The 20,274-nt window shown below is 43.4% G+C and overlaps 1 protein-coding gene across 1 annotated transcript in view; it reads right to left on the bottom strand.

Annotated features, from left to right (window-relative positions):
* Positions 1-17,647: 17,647 nt before the first annotated feature.
* Positions 17,648-20,274, bottom strand: part of MSH3 (mutS homolog 3) — a 91,880-nt gene continuing 89,253 nt past the window's right edge. The window contains exons 23-24 of the mRNA XM_062513566.1: positions 19,479-19,653; positions 17,648-17,985 (exon numbers count right to left, since the gene is read on the bottom strand). Coding sequence (XP_062369550.1) covers positions 17,877-17,985; positions 19,479-19,653 — 284 coding nt within the window. The 3' untranslated portion in view covers positions 17,648-17,876. The remainder of the gene's footprint in view (positions 17,986-19,478; positions 19,654-20,274) is intronic.

Genomic DNA, 20,274 nt, shown 5'->3' with positions numbered 1-20,274 from the left:
ACATCAGTCCCTGCTGCTTATTTGGGGATTTTTGGGCAGGTGGGAAGTGCACAGCAGGTGTCTGTAATTGCTGACCCACTCTTGATAATGTGCATTCCTCCTGGTCCATGTTTCTGTTCACATTCTCAGCTGGGAAGTTTGGTAACTGCTTGGGAGGTGTGGGTTGTAATTTTCTGTGGGGGAAGGAAAAAAACCACGAAAAAAGTGAAAAAAAAATGGCTGAGAGAAATATAATTTGAAAAAAATAAAATCAACAATACCCATCTGCAAATGTATCAGCAACTTCCATAAACTTTGTAGTGGAATGATTTCCTGGGGGTAGGTGTAATAATTGTACTTCAAATTCATGCATACATCTATTTTAAACAGAATGCAAAACTAAACATTTATTCTACTTGTCACAAAGCCACTGCTGCTACATTCTAAAATGAGCAAAGGCCTGAGTCCACATCAAAGTACACTTGGTCCTTTTAATGCATAAATAGAGTTTGTTTTACAAGTAGGTTCCCACAGAATGGACAGTAAGAATATAAAATAAAAATAATTTTACCAGAAAATTTTAAAAAAATTATCTTCACCCCTTTATTGTTATGGGTTTTTTTAAGATTTGGGTTGCATGTACTGTTTCAAATGTTGACACAACACTTTTGTTAAACAGTGGGGTTGCAAGGGGTGCTGAAAATTGTATTTATTCCAGTTTGCCATTTGATACTATTTGATTCTATCAATAATAAACTTACACTGTCCATTTTGAAGGATTTTGAGTGAGATTATTCCTTGTTTGAGTGGTGCTTTTTTTTCACCAAAAAAAAGGCAACATGAAAATACTTCTCTCAATGACCTGAATGTACTCTTTCTATTTCTCACTCTGGTGTTTAATGGCTTTGGGGAAATAATTCCAAACTTCTGACCATGTAGATACACAGATCAGACACAGCTATTGCATAGTAGTTTTGTCAGATATTAAGAAAGGCTAATTAGATAATGCCCTTAGAGTATTCTTCTGGAAGAGAAAGAAATATCTGGAAGTAGCACATCCCACAGGCACAGGAGCCCACAGCACAGGAAAGGCAGGGATGTGCAGAAACCTCTAGAAAAAGTTCTCCAATACTCTGGGGAAGAAATGGGTGAGGGTAATTATATTTTTAAACAATTTTCCCCATTCTTATGGAGAACACATCCTGGGTAATTCTCCACGGCATCTACAGTGCTCTCCCTCAAGTCCAACTTGTATCCGAAAATGGCACCCTCAATAATTTCTGATAGAAATCTCTCGTGTCTGTGTAGTTTGTACATTTCCCTGACACAGGCTGTAGTTATCCTCATCTAGCCCTTTCTCCTCTGCACGTTCCTTTGGCGTGAGGGGTCGTTTTTGGAGGCTGCAGTGGTTATCACTCGTCAGTGAGTGATGCAGTGACTGTGGCTGGCTCAGCTCGTCCATCCCCCAGCAGGGACAGGGTTTGTCCCTGTGCTCCTGCCCTGGAATGCAGGCTGACAGCCAGGCTGACCCAGGGGAAGGAGAGGAACCACTCTGGGCACACACAAAGGGGCTGGAATGGGTTTGCTCACATTGCTCTAAGGGAGCATCCAGAGCAGCAGGTGGAGTCTGGGGTCTGTGCAGCACACACTGCAGGTTATTTATTCCTCACAATCCCCCCAGCAGCCACAAGAAGGGCTCCCAATCTCTTTCCAGGAAAGCTGTTGAGATGCTGAGAGTTAAGCATGGCACACAGAGCTTCATGACCCCCAGCCAGCACTTCACATCCAGCAGGAGACAGTAACTGGGACAAATCCTGCTCTGAGTTTGGAAATTTCCACTGGAGCGAGTGAGTGACTGGTCATTCATCTCAGTTTGAGACAACCAAGCCTGGGAACATGCACAGCATCCTCCTGTGGCCCAGGGCTCAGAAAAGGGGAACAAACACCCCAGCAGCCCCAGGGGAATCCTCCAGGTGTGCACAGACTTCTCACTCTGCTTTTGGCATCTCCTTGCGCCCAGGGATAGTGACAGCACCTTGGCAGTCACAAAATGGCATTCCTAAAAGCAAAACATGCCAAGCCTTTTCCTGCTGGTTTGAAATGAATCCTGTGTGATTAATCCTACCTACTTATGTGCAAGAGCTTTAGGTAGCTGCCACAGCTGGACTAATTTCATCATTCCTGCCTGTTTAACTACAGCTGCAGGAATACTTTGAACCTCTGATAAATTATTGACTCACATCTGGATTTCTGACATAACATGCAGATAGTTAGAAACAAAGATTTTATTGTTTTCAGTGTTTTATAAAGGCTTTTTATGTTCTGTGCAGTCTGTCCTTTCTTCCTAACAGTCAAAAGATCTTAATTGCCTAAAATTAGAGCCATCAGGTATGACTAAAACTGAGTTATTACATAAAAATGGGTATGAAATATAGATGAAATATATATAATTTATATAAAAACTATTGGTCTGATTTCATTGCTCTGCACCATTTCTGTGCTGTGTTGTCTTGGATTATTATTGCTCCAGCTTGAGCTGAGCTCTGAGCTGTACCTTGTCAGCCTAACGTGGATGTACCCTATGAATTAACATATATGCATCAGAATAGCTGTTAAAATTAGAAGTACAAGCACAACTGAGGAACAGTCAAGAAAAGGAGTTGGGTAAAGAAGTTTGGTAGGAAAGGCTGAAACAAAATTATGCTGGTTTCACTTGGATTTCTTAGTAATATTCACTGTTCTGCATTCTTCCCAGATGAAGCAAGACACTTCATAAAGAAAACAATCAGGAAAATAAAATCTCAAAGTGCTTGTTAATTCTGCTACTGATAAAACATGGATTTCTCAGCTAATCTTCTTAATTAATCTAACAAAAGTACAGCTACACACAGATTTCCTGCAGTGCTCATCTACCCAGAGTTAAAAAAAAAAGAAAGAAAAAGAAAAATAATAAAGTAAGAGCAGAAATATGAATCTATTTGCATTACAAACAGGAGTTTATTCCCCAAACACATTTCTCATTACAATCAATTATATTGGAAGTTTAGGCCAAACACAGCTTGTGGTGAAAACAATCATGCACTCCAAATAAAAACTATTTAGGAAAAAACGATTAGGGCAGCGTGGCTGTGGTGTGACCGAGTCCCAGAGGAATTGGGCAGGGCCTGGTGGCCTTTGGGCACAGGGCCACAGAGCCTTGGCCAGCCTTGGCCACACTGAGCTCTCAGTGCTCCCCTCGTCCTCGAGGCACCAAACCCATCAGCAGAAACAGACACCTCAAAAACAGAGACTCAGAAAACACACACCTCAAAAAGCACACACCTCATCTTCCAATTCCTCACCTGGGGTGAAGCTGGTGCTGAAAATGTTCAGGCAGGAGTTCCACCATTTACGTGGAGACACAGAAGACACACAACAACAAATTTGTGCCCTACAAACACCAACACCCTGTGATCTTCTTGTCCTTAGGCAGTTCCAATTTTTTTTTTTTTTCTCCCAGGAATGGAATGGAACAGAAGTCACTTACCCCTTGAGCCGTTGAGGAAGGGTCTGGCAGGACAGCAGTTTCCCCTGACTCCTGAAATCAGAGGGGATAAATCCCAGGAATACTGTACATGATGCAACCCTGTATGATCCAGTCCTGTGTGTGTAAAATCTCAAACCAAGTACAAATGGGCCTGGAAGGACTAGAAGAGCCGCCTTCTTCTCCTTCTTCTCCTTCTTCTTCTTCCTTCTTCTTTCTTCTTCTTCCTTCTTCTTCTTTTTCTTTCTTCTTCTTCTTCTTCTGCCATGTGTGAGGTGGTAGTGATGATGATGATGATGATGGTGGTGGTGGTGGAGGATGCCTTTCTCACCCCAATACAGGTGTTTTTATTCCTAAATCACCCAATGAGCTAAAAGACTAATCTAAAACATTCCTTCCTCACCTATTAGAATCCTAGTTCTAGAGTACAAAACCAGTGTTAATTCTCACACATAATTTGCACATACAGCTCTATCTATTCATCTTCTCTGTCTAGAAAATGTCAGCAATATTCTTACTATGTTTCCATTATGTCTGGGACTGAGTTGATGAATTTTCAACCAGGCCTGTACCTTACACTAGATTCTAGGGCTTTTTACTCTCTTAAGGCACTTAAAACTAAGACTTACACTCCTATTTCATATCTATGTGACTTAACAATATTTCTACTTACTTAAAACTAAAGCTTACACTTCTTCATGTCTGTGTGGCTTAATATATTTTAATTTCTCTAAAGGCTTTAATTCAATCCCTGCATTCTTTTTTCTGTCTGGGGGACTCAAAGAGGCTTCTATTTTATACACTTCAACAAACATTAAACCTCCCTGCAGAGCTTCACCTCATCCCTGTTCTGGTGTAATTATTATTATATATCTATATTACTATTATTATATATCTGGTGTTATCCCTGTTATTGTATAATTTATCGGCTCTGGTGGCCAATGCCCAGGCCATATACAGCTTATATATGTATTAGGGTAACAAACATATAATTTAGGCTTTCACTAAACATTAAAATAGAGACCAAGTTAAAACAAGTTAAAAGTTAAAATATTACCTTTTGCAGAATGCTTTCATTTTTGTAATTGACAAACAATAGTAAAAATTACTTAGACGAATTTGTGGAAATAACTACAACTATCTGTATGATTAAATAACATTAAAAGAACCACTGAGATAACAACAAAAAAAAAGAATATAAAAAGGACTTCTACTGCTGACCCTGCAGCTATCAATAAATCCCTGTTTGTCATTATGAGGAAATAGCATACACGTTGTGACGAAATAGCATATACATTGTAAAAAAGTAACATACATGATCCCAAAAAATCAAACCTACACTACTGCACAATGAGTCAAGAGTGGAACAAAGCTAAAAAAAAAATCCCAAACCATATAAAAGAACCCAAAAGAAATAGATAAATAAATATAATCTAAATATAAATATGCATTTGATCAGTGCAATAAAAAAAATATATAAAGAAAGTTGTTATAGCTAACTGCTTTGGGCAGTTTGCCAAGCACCCAAGCACTAGATATTATCCCTTTTATCCCTTATTAAACATTTAAAAATTCTAAAGAGTGAGCCTTATTTCTCACAATGAGGAGCTCTGCTTCATCCTGCAAACTGCCACTTCAAGCAGATGACAGGACAAGCTGCTGCTCAAATCAGAACAGAACCCCCCAAAATCTCAGCTGCAGTGAGAGGGATCCCTGCCCACAGCAGGAGGATGGAAATAGGTGAACTGCAGGGTCCCTAGCAGCCAAAACCATCCTGTGATTCCATGATTCAGTTTTGGGGTCGTGACGTAGTTTCTGAAAGAACATAAATGCATTTCATGAAACTAAGCCTTACTTGCACCAAGTGCCAGCAAAACATCACTGCTGAATATCAGCTTTAGAAACTTCAGTGGGTCCAGCTAACAAGACATACCTTAGACTCCTTATTTTCCAGGGGAAAGTCAGCATTTCTGTAACACCATTTTAGTGCTTATTTCTTGTGTAGGAGTAGTCAAATCTCAGCTGGAGTGAGAGGGTGTTTATATACAACGTTCTTTTGCCAATAATGGTAAAGGTGATTTTGAACAGCAAAAAAATCAGTTTATAGGTGTTTTAGATAGTGACTATTACTTCAGGAACCATGTTTATTTAATCCACTGACTGAAATATCTTCCTGGACATGCAAACCAATGGTCAGTGCATCCTACATACAATTTGATAAATAGATGCAGAAGAAAACATTAAACTTATTTCTGTCCATCTAGTTACCTGCCTGAGAAGGAAGAAGGAGTAAGGAAAGGGACCCCGGGCACTGAAGAGCTGGAGGATGATGCCAGGATGGTTTGTGCCACCTTTTCTGCTAGAGGTTCCTGGCAGCAGAGGGGAGATGGACGTGGGGAGGGGGTGTGGGATGACCCCAGACCCAGTTCAGGGAGCTGGAGGGATGGATCTACCTGTTCCTTGCAGAGCTCCAGGGACACTCCTGACAGGTGGAAACTCCACGGGCAGAGGAAGCAGGGAAAAGCAGCCAGGCTCTCCAGCAGCTCCTCTTCCTCATTCCTTGTGGGAAGATTCCCCAAACTCATCAGCAAGTTTTGAGTGACCGATCCAGAAACCTGAGCAGTGCCTTGTGCCTGTGCTCCTCCCCCTGCAGCTGTGACACTTTTATGTGGGAGATGCTCCTGGAAATTGTGTTTTACCCAGTGAGAACTGTCACCATTGTTGTGCTGGGTTACCCAGCACAGATGGGGAGAGAGAGGAAAACCTCACTACTGATGTGCTTTATTCATGAAATAAGGAAAGACTTGGGATGCTGTGCTAATTATTTCCCACCACGTGGACCCCAAGGAAACCTGCCAGGACTGAGGTCCTGGTGCCTCCAGAGCTCAGGGTACACTCTGTCCCCAGGCCACAACCTGCAACTTCAATTTGGGAAACTCTAAGGGAGGAAGTGTAGCTTGTACAACTTATCTGAACCTATTTCCCAACAATAACTATTGTTCACTCCAGCAGCCTGACATAATATAATTTGTTTTGTGAAAAATAAATACAATTTGCAGCCCGTAACCGCACTGAGACATACTGTGATTTAATTAGCAACAGTAGATGGATTTTTTTCATTGTTTCTGAAAGAAAACATGATGGTTCTGTTTGCAGAATGCATTAAAAACTTGTCTTGAAACCCTTGAGATGGTACTGCATTGGTTGGTTTCTGTTATTAACAACTTTAGCTGAGTTATGAGAAGCTATGGCTTCCATATCCTGAAAAGCAAAGTTGATATCCCTTTAATTTCTGTGAAGTAGCGCACACACACACACATACCATGGTTCAGTAAAAGATTCTGCTTTGAAACCTAGAGAAACAGATTCTTTTTTTCACTTGTGTCCTTGATACTAAATCTCTGTGTCTTCTGTTGAAGTAATCCATCTGTGAATCTTCTGAGCACGTCAAACAAGCCGATTTGTTAATTGAGAAAATGTTTTGTTGTCTGAAAACCTGAGACATAAAGCTATGTAAAAATAAAAATCCAGAAAAGTGAAGGAAAAAAAAAAAAGTCAAGATATATTCCTGCAGAACTTGTACTCTGTTGTGAAAGTTTATTGTCACCATTCAGTTGCTACAGAAATTTCCCTCCATGAGTGCTGCAGACTATTTTCACTGAACTTAATCTCACCTACTTTGCCCAGCTTCCAGACCTCCTCTCCATTATTCAGTGTTTCCCTTATTACTGATTTGATCTGTGCTTTTTGATTCACACATACAGCTCTGCAGGAAAAGCAGAATCCTTTTCAAAAATCACCATCCAGACCACTGCCTTGAATCAATTTCCCTCTCTCCTACAAAAGCATCCACTCACACACTGGTAAAAATTACCCAACAACAGAGAATTCCCCAGAGCCATCCCAGACTCCTGCTCTTCCAGGGGAAGGTGTCCGTGGAACGAGCCGATCTTCAAGGTCCTTCCCTGCCCAAACCATTCTGGGATTCTCAGCCTCGTTGTTTAGGAAGGTGGCACTGGCATCACCTGGATTTTTAACTTCCAGGGGCTGATTTCACTGGGGCCTGGGCAGGTGTTGGTGATTCCTGATCTGCAGCTGGCTCAGCCTGGAGCCCTTTCTGCTCCTTACACTTTCCACACATGGTGATTAGGGGGTGGGGAGGTGACAACTGGTGCCACCAATGCTGCCTTGAGAAGCTGCTTTCTGCCCTGACCACTCATGAACCCAGAGAACTGACTTCATTCCCCAAAATGCAAAATAAAAAGTTATGTTTTTTTTAGGGTGTGGGAGCAGAGACAGGCTTTATCTCATTCATACCTGTAACAGCATGAACAGTCTCTCAAGATGGCTAAGACAGAAGAAATTATACCTCTAATTATGCAAATTAGAAACCAAACTAACTATCCCTTATCTTATGTATAAACAATAGCACCTTTTTCTTCATGTAAAGCCATGAGGAATTTTGGGGTTTTTTTTAAAGTTTATGATTAACTTCTGTCCAATAGAGCTGTGCAGCAGCCCTGGCCATCAGCAGGGCCCCCAGGGCAGCACTCAGCATCCCCTGTGTCCCCAGCCCTGCAGGATTCAGGGATGCCCCCAGTGCCAGCAGGACCTGGCCTTGCCACGAACTCTCCAGAGGCAAAGCACTCACAGGGCAGCTCTTGGGAGGGGTGGTGATGAATTCTGACTCCCTGCAGGTCAGTAACCCAGAGCAGTGTCCAAGGGGCACCAGGGGTGCTTGGGGGTCACACCATGCTCACACCAGGGCAGATGCTTCAGCGGAGCACAGAGGAACCTGGCCCACCTCACATCCTCAGGACACAGCTGGTTTCCAGTCCCACTCCCTCCAGGTTTTCCTCCACATTCCTTTGTCCTTTACCACTGTTGAGGGTTAGTTCTTTCTTTTTTTTTTCCCTCTGTGGAATTTTCCCCATTGTCATGCTAAGATACCTGTTGACTGGGCCCTGGTGACAAGGGGGAGGGGACGGGAGGGAAGAGGGAAACCCCTCGAGATTCAAACATCCAGAAGAGGAAGCGGAAGGCTGGGCCTCACCCCATTTCCCCCACGGAGTTCGGACGAGAAGGACGATCGCCGTCTGTGTCCCATCCCAGCGTCGGGAAACCACTATCGGACCCTGCCCTGCTCTCTTCTCGCTGTGAACTACCACCATCCAGCACTCTACTGATCACCGGGACCCACACCGTGAGCGGAGGGCTCTCTCTCCATCTCTCTCTCTCCCTGGGACAGCGCTGCCATCACCCCCAGCCCTCCTGCGGCTCTGCGGGACCCGCCCGCCCCCAGCACCGGGAACTGCAGCTCAGGGAAAAGGTGCCTGCAGCCAAAAAACACTGGGACTGAGTTACTGTTCTGTGTGTGGGTAATTTCATAGCTGTTGTTGTTCTTGTTTGTCTTGTTAGATATACTAGTAAAGAACTGTTATTCCTACCCCCATATCTTTACCTGAGAGCTCTCTTAATTCCAAAATTATAATAATCGGAAGAATCACTTTTTTTTTTTCAGTTCAAGGGGAAGCTTCTGCTTTCCTTGGCAAACACCTGTCTTTCAAACCAAGACAACCACACATTGCTATCAGCAGGAAAATTACTTGCCATGTAGCGTGGACCCTTGTCAGAAGCCCTGCAGCATAGGGAGGATCCTGGTCCAGTAGCAAAAACAGCCTGAAGGAAGGATTTGGAAATTCCCTGTGCCAGCCATGGCTCAGCACAACCCCAGTGCCTCTGATTAACACAGTCCTCAGAACTGACCAGAAATAAGTTCCAAAAAAGAGAGAAAACACAGGATATAAAGGCAGGGAGTAAGACCTGAAGTTTCTGCTAACATGCCACAAATCATGTTCCCCACTGATAAAACAACCTTTTGGAGGCAGCTGCTGGGTACCTGGGCTGTCAGACTGTGCACACTGTGCTCCTGGACCTGCTGGCAGAGGAAGAGTTTGCTGTGGAGAAAGGAAATTAAAGGCAAGAAAGAGGCTGAGAAAGGAAGCATTCAGCCTGGATAAGTTCCAGGGACAGCTGAGAGTCCCCACCTGAGTGCCCAGGGGGGCTCCAGGAAACATGGAGAGGGACTGGGGACAAGGGATGGAGGGACAGGACCCAGGGAATGGCTCCCAGGGCCAGAGGGCAGGGCTGGATGGGATCTTGGGAATTAGGAATTGTTCCCTGGCAGGGTGGGCAGGGCTGGCACAGGGTGGAATTCCCAGAGCAGCTGTGGCCGCCCCTGGATCCCTGGCAGTGCCCAAGGCCAGGTTGGACATCAGGGACACCAGAAAATGTCTGCCTTGGGAATGGTGGCACTGGATGGGATTTAGGGCTCCTTCCAAAGCCAGTCTGGGATTTTGTGACTCCAAGAGCAGAGACCCAAGGACCAAAGGACACATTTGGACATTTTCTTCTCCCATATCCTGCTCTGTGTGCAAAGGGACATTTTGGCCTAAAACTTCTGCTTTGGCATAGGAATTTTATCCTGCTTCTCATCATTCAGCATGTGAGAAGTGATGTGGAGAAATGAGCCAGGCACCAACTGCTTGGTGCTTTCCTTCAAGCTGGCTCTCAGCTGTGGCAGTGGCTGGCCCCTCTCCACACACACCCCATGCTGCAGGAGGTCCTCATCATCACCCCAGACCCCAAACCCTAAACATCCCTGCTCTGCCCCCCTGGCTCCCTGCAGAGGAGGCTGAGCTGAATGAGCAGCCAAGACCAACCCCCAGAGCAGAATCTGGATTTCTGGGGGCAAACCCCAGCTCAGGGCTGGGAGCAGTGGGTAATGCTGCTGCTTACAGGAATATTAAAATACTCGTTCTGTGCACCCCAGAGGGATCCACCCTGACAAGACTGCACAGATATGAAACTGATGCTGATGCTATCCAAACAATGTTTGCTCTTAAAGGACATGACTGACAGACTGCTGCCTCCTATTTGTGTGTGAGGTGAAGGTTTCTGCCAACAGTAAACTGCTGCAGCACATAAACAACCCTCAGCTGAGGACTGCATATATTAGTTTTGTATTTTCTACAAAGGTTGTAATGAATTGCCCTCTTGAAAGCTTTTGCTTTGCATGTAGCATCAGATGGTCTTCTATTCAGAATAAAATAAAAAATTTTAAAAATCCTTGAACTACATTTTGTTTACAGCACAATATGAATTCTTGGTGAATGTGGGGAAGGGGAAAAAAAAGCCTTGGTAAGAATCAAAATAGACAAGCTGTCTCTCAGATGACTCTTGGGTAAGAGGATCAGGTACAATCAGCCACTGGAACTTAAAACGTCCAGGCTGATGCATCCTCCCAAATGAGGCTGAGAACCAGTTCCAGAATAGTTGAGGCTGAAGGGACCCTAAAGCTGCCCTTCCAGGGGCTGGGACACCTCCCACTGCCCCAGGCTGCTCCAAGCCCAAATGGCCAACCTAGCCTGGAACACTTCCAGGGATCCAATCCAACAGGAATTCTTAAGTGTCTGTGTCAGAAAGGATCTGACTGAGCCAGAGCAGTGTCTGTTCACAGGAATCTGTCCTGGCAGGTATGAGCCAGGGCATGGAGGGAGCAGCACACCACTGACCCACACAAACTGCTGTTCCCTCACAACAGAGCACAGCTCAGGGAGGATTTCTGGTACCAGCCCATCCACCATGGACAGAGCAGAGCAGACCCTTCCCCCAGTCCTGGCCCTCAAAGGCTGGAAATGCCAAGCCCAACCTGTAAGGCAAAGATCTCAGAGCTGCAGCACCAAGTCCAGTTCTCATGGCTTTGGGGTGGTACCAGCTAAAAAAATGTTATTGTTCATAAACATGCTTCTGCCCTCGGTTCATGTAGGATCCCGTTTACTTTGGAGAATCCCTTCCAATCTTGCAAAACTGTGAATTCCAAATCACTGTAGAGGTCTCACTACCCCAGTATGAATTGGTTTGTAAGTGTAACAAGGAGTAGAGCTGAGGTGAGTCAAGGACTTCTTCTAGGACACCAAAAAGGTGCGTGCTCCATGTACAGCCCTTGGATGCTGAAAAAAAACCAGGGTCAGGCAACAAAAAGTGCACTTTTCCATGCAGTTCTGTCCATAACTTTCTTTCCAATAGCTTGTAAACCTTGAGGCAAGCACTCACAGGAACACACTGCCTAGCTCATAACCTGTGTGTGACAACACCACTTGGGCACTGGTGCAAGACCAGTGCTTTGCTCTTGCAAATAATTCATCTGCACTCCCTGTTGGGAGCATTATAAGCTATTCTGACACTCCTGCCTCGTGCTGCCAGCAAAGGAGAGGTTGTATTGCCTCGGGTCCTGTCAAAATCTCCATTTCCTCACTTGTAAACCCAGCCCAAATGCTCTGCCCAGCTCTTGCAGTGCCTGGCAGGGCAGCTGTCAGTGATGCAGAAAGAAAATGGCACAGAAGAGAAAAGGGAAGGTTTTAAATCCTTGATGGTGACCACAGAGACCTGCTGAGCTCAGGGAAACTCACACACAGCACCGGACACTTGATGTGAACTTGTCTCAAAACACTGGGGACCTAAACCTGACACACCAAGAGAGACTGAGATGTGAAAATATGTCAGATACTTCTTTATTGCAACACTGTGGTGATCAGCAGGGTATTAAAGGACTGGTGTGCAAAGGTAGGAAAGAGTCAAAATGCTTCTCCTTTTTGTTCTCTTACCTACACTTCAAAAATAGAGAAGTCAGAAATTATTGAATGTGTAAATGAGAAACAGCTGTACAGACAATATCAGCTGAGATTTGGTGAAACACAAGGGAAATAAATAACAATGACTTCTAACCCAGAGCCTAGACTGACCCATGTTTAAGTCCCTGGGAACATTTTTAAGGGACACTGAAGGTTCAGCTCTTTGTGCTGAAGACATGGCACAGCTGGGGTGAAGTCACTGACCCGGGGAGAGGGTCCAGGAGGGGTCCCTGCAGCCCCCTCACTTCATGGGGTGGGTGGGGTTATGCCTTTAAAAGCTTCTAAAGGCAGAAATGATGCCTAAAGTTCTACCTTTCACATTTCCCAGCTCTGCACTGCACTGGTGTGTGACTCTGAACTCCATACAAAGTGTCCCAAGCTCCCCTCACAGCTCAGTCACACAAAACAATCCTTTTCCAGCCCCACAACCAAGGACACCGCTGCAGCTCCAGCCCCAGAAAGTGCAAACAGCAGAGAATTGAGGGGAGAATCTGGGAGGGTGGGACTGCAGAGCCTGGAGCTGGGATGGGACAATGAACCCAATATGGGAATGGAGCAAAACTGATAAAAGTGTGAGAACTCATGACTGGGATCCATCCAGGGTGTAGCCTTGGCTCATGCACTGCCCAAGGTGAACCCTTGGAAGGGTTTTTAATAAATCCCTGCTTTTTAATAAATCCCTCTGCCCAGCCTCTGCTCCAGGGAGCCTCTCCAGGCATCAGGTTATACAAAATCCAGAGCACTGCTGGAGCCTCCACTGAAGGAGAGGGATTCACCTTAGTTGCAAGGAGCTGCTGGAAAGAGGAAAGTTTACATTCATTTAAATTTTTATTTAAATTGAAATTCTTTAAATTACAGAATCTAGGGCTTTAAAAAAGTATTTTCTGTTGAGTAGCCTCCTTCTTTATCAGGGGGAAGACAAAGGCAATTGCAGATGAGTTGGTTGTAGCACACACCACTGGATGTGAAGAACAGAAAACAAAATATGTTGTAAGAGTTAAAAAGAGGAGGAAATGTACATCCTAAAGAAATCAGGTGGAGATTTTTGTCTTACTGCTGGGGAAAAAGAGGGGAAGGAAAGCTGCAGCTTCTCAGCCTGATGGCTTGTGGGATAGACCAAAGATATCATCAGCCACAGACCCCTTCTAAGCCTTAATTGCAACTCAAAAAAATGTGTCAAAAGGCTTACACAGATTTAGTTTGAAATTTAATTAATGGATTAGTGAAGTTTTCTTTTCCTATGTAGGAGCCAGTAACAATAGGAACTTGCCTAGAAGATCAGCTCGTTTAACAGAGCTACTTAATTGCATTAACAGAGGCTTTGCTTAGGCAAAGCACTGCAAATAGAGCCATTATTTCAATTTATGCAGAAATACTTGTCAGCGAGGTGAGGTCAGCTCAGGGTGGGCATAAAACACAGCCAAGGAGGACGTGAACCCAGGCAGCAGCTGTGGGGAGCAGGGTGGTCCCAGGACACTGTCCTGCCTGCAGTGTGACAGCCTCAGCACTGGGAATGCCCTTGGAAAGGCTGGCTCGGGCCACCTTGGTGTTCTGTACCTTGCATTATTAACACTTAACTATTCTGAGATCAGTTTGGGGGAAAAAAAAAGTCCAAACCGTTAAGTGCATCACCCCCCTGGAAATGCACTTTGTGGGTAGGCTGGCTTAAACCAGGACCAAAATACTGTTTCCAGGTGTTCTTCATTACAGCCCATTCCCCTCCTCCTGCTGCCTCCTGTTTTCCCAGTGTTGGAGCCTTGTGCCCCATCTGGGCTCTGTCCCAGCCAGGGACCAGACCCTGCCCTGGGAATGGCAGCAGAATAAACCTGAACAGGAGCTGTCAGTGTGTGCTCACACCAGACTGGGAATGTTCTGCAAGCCCTGAGACTCAGTTCCTACAGCACTGTGCAGAGAGCAAAACACAAGGAAGAATAATTCGATATGCAGGCAGAGAGAAAAAGCTCAGCACTCAACTGAAACTTTAGTGTTACATAAGAGTGAGATAATTATATCTAGTAATCTTCATGACACACTCTTGAGTATTAGTTCACCCTAGCTATTGAGATTATTATGATTCAGAAAACTCAGCACTGATTTCTAGTTCCTTATTGCTGACTGTGCGTTTGAAATTTGCTGTGTGTTGAGTTTTCCAATCCCTCCTCTCCCGAGAATTGTCCTTCTTCCTACAGCACATCGGAAAGTCTCAGAAATGGACAGCTTAAAAAATAAAAAGGTTAAAAATTCCACCAACATCAGAAATGATTTTCGTTATTGTTACTAGGGGCAGCTAGGAGTATTTTAAATAAAAACAACCTTATTTTATAACACCTGTAAAAACACTTTTACTTGTTCTCAAGGAAACATCTGCACAGAGGGCAATTAAAAAAAATTACAGAATCCTTGCAAGTGTGAAAGAACATAAATATCTGAAAACTATAAACATCTTAAGTCTCTATACAGTTCACTTATGGCTGAACCAGTCCAGTTTCAGGCAATACCTCACAATGAGCAGCCTGGCCTGCAAGGATCAAAATCAAGGTGATTGTTTCAGAAATTGCTAAAGATTTTTAGGAAGTTAAGAAAATAACCTTTCCTTTCTATCTGTCTCTAAGTCTAGACAGGGGAAAATCTTGAATGTAATAAAGGAAGTCCCACTTCTCTCTGTGCAATGCAATCCACCAAACCTTTATTTCACTACAAAACATGAATTTATATCAGAACTACGATGTTTCTGCTAAAATAATTGAATTAAATTAGCAGTATTTTCACATAGAGTAGAAATATCTGGATAATTTACTTTCAGATACCTATCAATACTAAACATTAATTTAATTGCAGGAAACACACTTTTTGTTATACCTGACTCAGCTGACATTTCAGTGATCCCTAAATCGATTTATACACCTTGTAAACTTCTGTGCTAGAAAATTCATGTCACTTCTATAAATTTCCACCTTTGGAAAACTATGCAACACAAAGAAGAATCCTCTGGAGAATTCCCTCAGTGAAAGATGTTGTCTGGCAGCAATAGAGGTAATTGCTCCTGCTAATGTATTTTGCTTTGCACATTCTACAATAATTTTTTAAAATAATCAAACACATAGGCAGGGATTGCACCCAGCCCTCTCCCTCCCCCTCTTCTATCCAAGGGCTGTGCCAGGTTTGGCTGCTCTGAAGGCATCACCTTCCAGAGACAGGCATTAACATTTCTCAGCTGAGAGCAGGGACAGCAATGACAAAGCTCAGTAAAGGGATAAACGCTGCCTTTGAAATAAGGATGAAAGCCATGAAGTGCAAAGTCTTACAGACTGTGCCTGTATGTGCAGCACAAAGCTGTGCTCCTCACAGCAGTGTTTCACCATGTCAGTAATGTGCTGGGAACAGAAGCCAATACCCTCTCCAGGCTTCCAAAACCTTTAATATTGGGAAAATGAGACTTAAACATTCCTTTGTGAAGTCATCCCAAGACTAGGATGAATTCCCACTATCCCGATCTACACAGGCCGCTCCTCTTAACCTTAGAGGATCAAACCTGTTGACTCAGCTCACAGACAAAACCTTATTACTCTGACTTTTAAATAGGACCAATCTCCAAGATGATCCCACTACCAAAAGCTGTACTTGACATTCTAAATGAAGATTATAGTGCTGGGACTGAAAAGAATAATTAACAAAAAAGACAAGAGCAGCTTCTCAGCTGTCTTTGAGAAAGACTTCTGCTATAAGACACAGAAAACCCTCAACCACAGCAGGACTGAAGACAAAAATGTCTTTAAAAAGTAAGGCTTTTCCCTGTTTTCCAGTAAGTTTTTCTTTATACCCCACACACTCTTCCAAGGTGGAGGAGGGTCTGTCTGTCTGGAAAATCTCCTGCTCCAAAAATGCTCCCAGGCAAGCCCTGGGTTCCTGCTGACACAAGCTGCACTGTCCCTGATCACAAATGTGCCCCAAAACCAGCACAGACACAGCAGCAGCAGTTTGCATCCCCTCCCAGAGCCCCCTTCCATCCTCACAGCACTCTCCCTGCTCACCAGGAAACAGACAGCAGTGAGTAAAACAGTGTCCTCAGTGATCATCTAGCTTGCCTACAAGAAACCTCAGCGGGACAGCCAGAAGAGCTCCCCTGCTGACAGAGCAGGGCTCACCATCATCACTTGTCTGCAGTGGGACCACAGACATTAAAGCCTGCTGTGGTGGTTCTGGACAGCACCAGCAGCCCAGCAGCACCAAATTCACTTCCCCAGGCTTAACTGCAGTTCTCCATTCCTTTCACTGTAATCAGGTCGTTTTTTCCTTCCTTGTCAGAGCACAGTCTGAATGCTCCCTCGAGGGTGAAGACCAGAAGTGCACTTAGCACATACAGGAATTCAGTAATGGCTCATTCATTCTCTTGGGTGACAATGGTCAGAGGTCCTCAGACCCACAGCACTGCTAACAGCAGAGCACTGCCTTCACTGTGCTTCATAACACCTGCCTTAGGTAAACACACACCTGCAGTGGCACCTTGGAAGATTGATTTTCCTCTTCAGCTGCTCCAGTCTGGGCCAGTGCACGGCAGAGTCTGGGAGGAGAAGCTCCCACTGATCCCTGCTGTGGCAGACTCACTGTGGCAGACTCACTGTTTTTGTTTGACTGATGTCCTGCCACCGGAAGAGCCTGGAGAGAATCGTTTGTTTAAGGTTAGCAGCTGCTTATGACAAGTAAAAAATCGCCCCCTTTTCTGCAGCCCTTCCGGAAGGGGATGCTCCAGGGGGTTCCTGGCATGGAGTCAGTCCTTTGGGGATAAACCCTGCCACCAAACTACTCCTGGGGCTTCCCCCTCAGGACTCCCTGCTCAGGTGTGGGCTCCTCAGGGCTGCAGGGCAGCCAAACCCACCACTCCACTGCATCATTCTTATAATGCTTCAGACTGTTTGCTGAGCCTTAAGCATGCCAGCATCGTTGTCCCATTTTCACAGCAGTTTGTTTAGTCTGGTTATTTGTAGGGAAAACCCATTTGGATACCATATTCCCATGTGAAATTTGGCTGTGGTAACTAGAAATTTAAAAACTGAGAAGCCTTTCCGAATTTTTCAGCCTCACAGAGCTCTTGAGGGTGCCAGCTGCACACTCTGAATCACCTCCTTCACTCACCCTTACAATACCCCTGCATTATTTTTGGGATTAAGTCTCTCTCCAGACCGTGCCAGACAAGGGAAAGTTTCAGGAAGAAAGGATGCTGTAAAAAAATCAGGGAATTTTTATTGCATTGATACTGGAACAAGGAGAAAAGTCTCTCTATGGTATCCACTGTTAGCAGGTGCTGGCTGTACAGCAGAGTTGAGACTCAACTACATAATCCCAACACACACAAAGATTTCTTCAGAAATCAAGGTAAAATAAAGGTGAAACAAATTATTTTATTTATTTAAAAAACTACCTTATAATTTATCAGTAACTTTTTCACGGTTTTTTTAAACAAATTAGATCAGATCCCCATTAGACAGTTTGCAGATAAGGAAAAGGGTGAAAAGGAACGGATGCGGAGAGAAAAAATTTCACATGATGCAGCATCTGTCATGTCTCAGAAAGCAGAAAAGTCAACTCAGAACACCTGGAACTACACCCTGATAAAATCCATTAGTCTCCAGACACGTATCTTGCACCTCCAGTATCTTCCATCCTTAACCATGATTTGAGGATTAAAAATCATCCTTTCTGTCATCCTCAGGTTCACACATATTTTTCCATTTCTGTAAATCCTGAGAATCATTTATCTTCCATGCCTCAGCAAAGGACTTCATTTTTTTCCTGTGGGAGAAAAAAAAAAACACCTAATCAAAATACAGACATACTTTTAAGTGAAGCACATCAAGCCCTGAAAGTCCTACAGTCATCTGCAAAATTTTATACATAGTCCAAAATAGCACGGCTCAAAACGTTATGTGATCTTCAAACAGCCAGCTAATATTTTCTAAGGTATGTGTTCCTGCTCTAGGTCAGCCAACAAATTAACTTCATAACTAACTTACAGCACCAGCAGCGTTGACAAAATGATACAAGCAAATGGTAAGAACACGTTGTTAAAGGAAATAAACAGCATTGTAGTCAGCCCTGTGTAATTTTCATCATTCAGTTTGTACAAATTTGCATTCGTAGGATCATAAAAAGAAAACACATTTTCAATATAAATGAGTGCACACATCCTTCCTGCTTCTTCCTAGCATTTTTTTGATTTATAAGAGCTGTGACATATTAAGTTTAAAATGGGACAACACACATTGCCAACGACAGTAATGTCAAAACTGGATGAAATTACCCTGTGGATTTACTTAAATAATGTGAAAGTGATTTAAAAAAGTAAGACAAGGCATCTAGCCCATGGGCGTTGTGACAGCACAAGGGCAGTGCTCCCAGCAGGTCTGGGTGTGGTTCCCCAGAACTGGTACCTCCTGTTCCCACCACACAGACCAGACCCACTCCTGGGAACAGCAGAGCAGAGTTAGGACACTGCTCAAGTTAGGCTCTTTTTTGTTTGTTTGTTTGTTTGGGGTTTGTTTTTTTTTTTTTTACTCTTGCCAATTATGGACTGGTATTTCCAATTAGCATAAGCCACCTCATTATTATTCCTATAAACTGTCATGTACCTTCAAATGTTTTTATTTTGCTTTCTTAAGAGGGCATAAAAATCGTCGCTAAGTGTTGAGCACTGTCAAGTTTCAAAGTTTGCACCTATAAATAATTAGTAGTCAAAATGTTCTCATGTAAAATTATCCTTTCAGGATTAGGTACAGCCATCATACAACCAAGATCTTGGTTCATTATGTTCCTAAGACGTTATTTGAATTTTGCTCATAGGACTGCCACAGAAAATAACAGCAAAAGAAAAAACTCCCAGTGGAAATGGATATGAATATCTAAACTGTGCACATAACGTTACAGGATTTACTAATCCATTATGCCACTTGATACAGGAATTTTCATAACTACTGCAATATGTAAAGTACAAACACCCCTGAATGAAAATTTGGTATCAGAGAAATATTAAAATCCCCAGAACTTTCACTAAAACTCTGTGTATTTGTGGAGGGCAATCAAAATATATTATAAATATTTATTTACAAGTTAAACCAGAAGAAGAACATCCATGTTTCCTGCTACACTTTAGTATGCAAAGACAATTTCAAGTTCCAAAGTAAGTAATAAATACTTTTTAAAGTCCTTAGTATTTCACTATCACTGATGAGAATGTAAATAGGTATTACAGAGGAAATATTTTCTTTTTTAATTACATTTGTTCTGACCTTTTCATGTTCACTATTCTCTCCAATTCCTTTGATTTGTGAGCTGCTGTCTTCAAGATTTCTTCAGGAATATCTGCCAGTTTGGCAACATTTAGCCCATAACTCCTTGCAGACACTCCTTCAGTTATTTGATAAAGAAAAGTGATAAATTCAGGATTCTCTTCCATTTCAGATCCTAAAAAAAAAAAATAAAACCAAAATGAAAACCTCCTCTATGTGGCAAATACGTAAGTCCCCTCTCCTGATCAGCTTACAAGGTAAGCAGATGATACAACATGAAGATTTATTTAGGGGAAAGGTTAATGGCAAATACCAATGGCAAATCATTAAAAAAAACTGACAATTCTACGATGATTCAGTGAACAGGCCTTTACGATGCCTATTATAATTCCAGAACTGAGATCAACACATTTCAAAACAATCAGAGGTGTTTTTTCACTCCATGGAGTGCTAAATTTTGGAGCTGCTTGACACAGTAGGATGAAGACACTGGAAGTACACTATGCTGAAATTAGGGAGCCCCGTTGAAATGAAATCCATGGGAGATACAAAACACATCCTGCTCGTGCAGCCCCATAAATAGCAAATGTTTTCAGACAGCAAGATCTTTCAGAGAAGGAGCTGCCATATGTTTGATCCCTAATCCCTCCTCCCTAATCCTTTGTGTTTGGCTGCTGTGGGAAGTTGGATGCTGGGATGTTGGATTCTTTCACCCACCCCAGCTCAGATATCCTCCTGGAACATGTGCAGGAATGGATGTCCCATTTCCAAACCCCCTCAACATGTGACTGGAGTG

Source organism: Cinclus cinclus, chromosome Z (genome assembly GCF_963662255.1).
Source record: "Cinclus cinclus chromosome Z, bCinCin1.1, whole genome shotgun sequence".
Lineage (NCBI taxonomy): Eukaryota > Metazoa > Chordata > Aves > Passeriformes > Cinclidae > Cinclus > Cinclus cinclus.
Note: the sequence above shows the minus strand (reverse complement) of the source record. Positions and strands in the feature narration are given on the sequence as shown.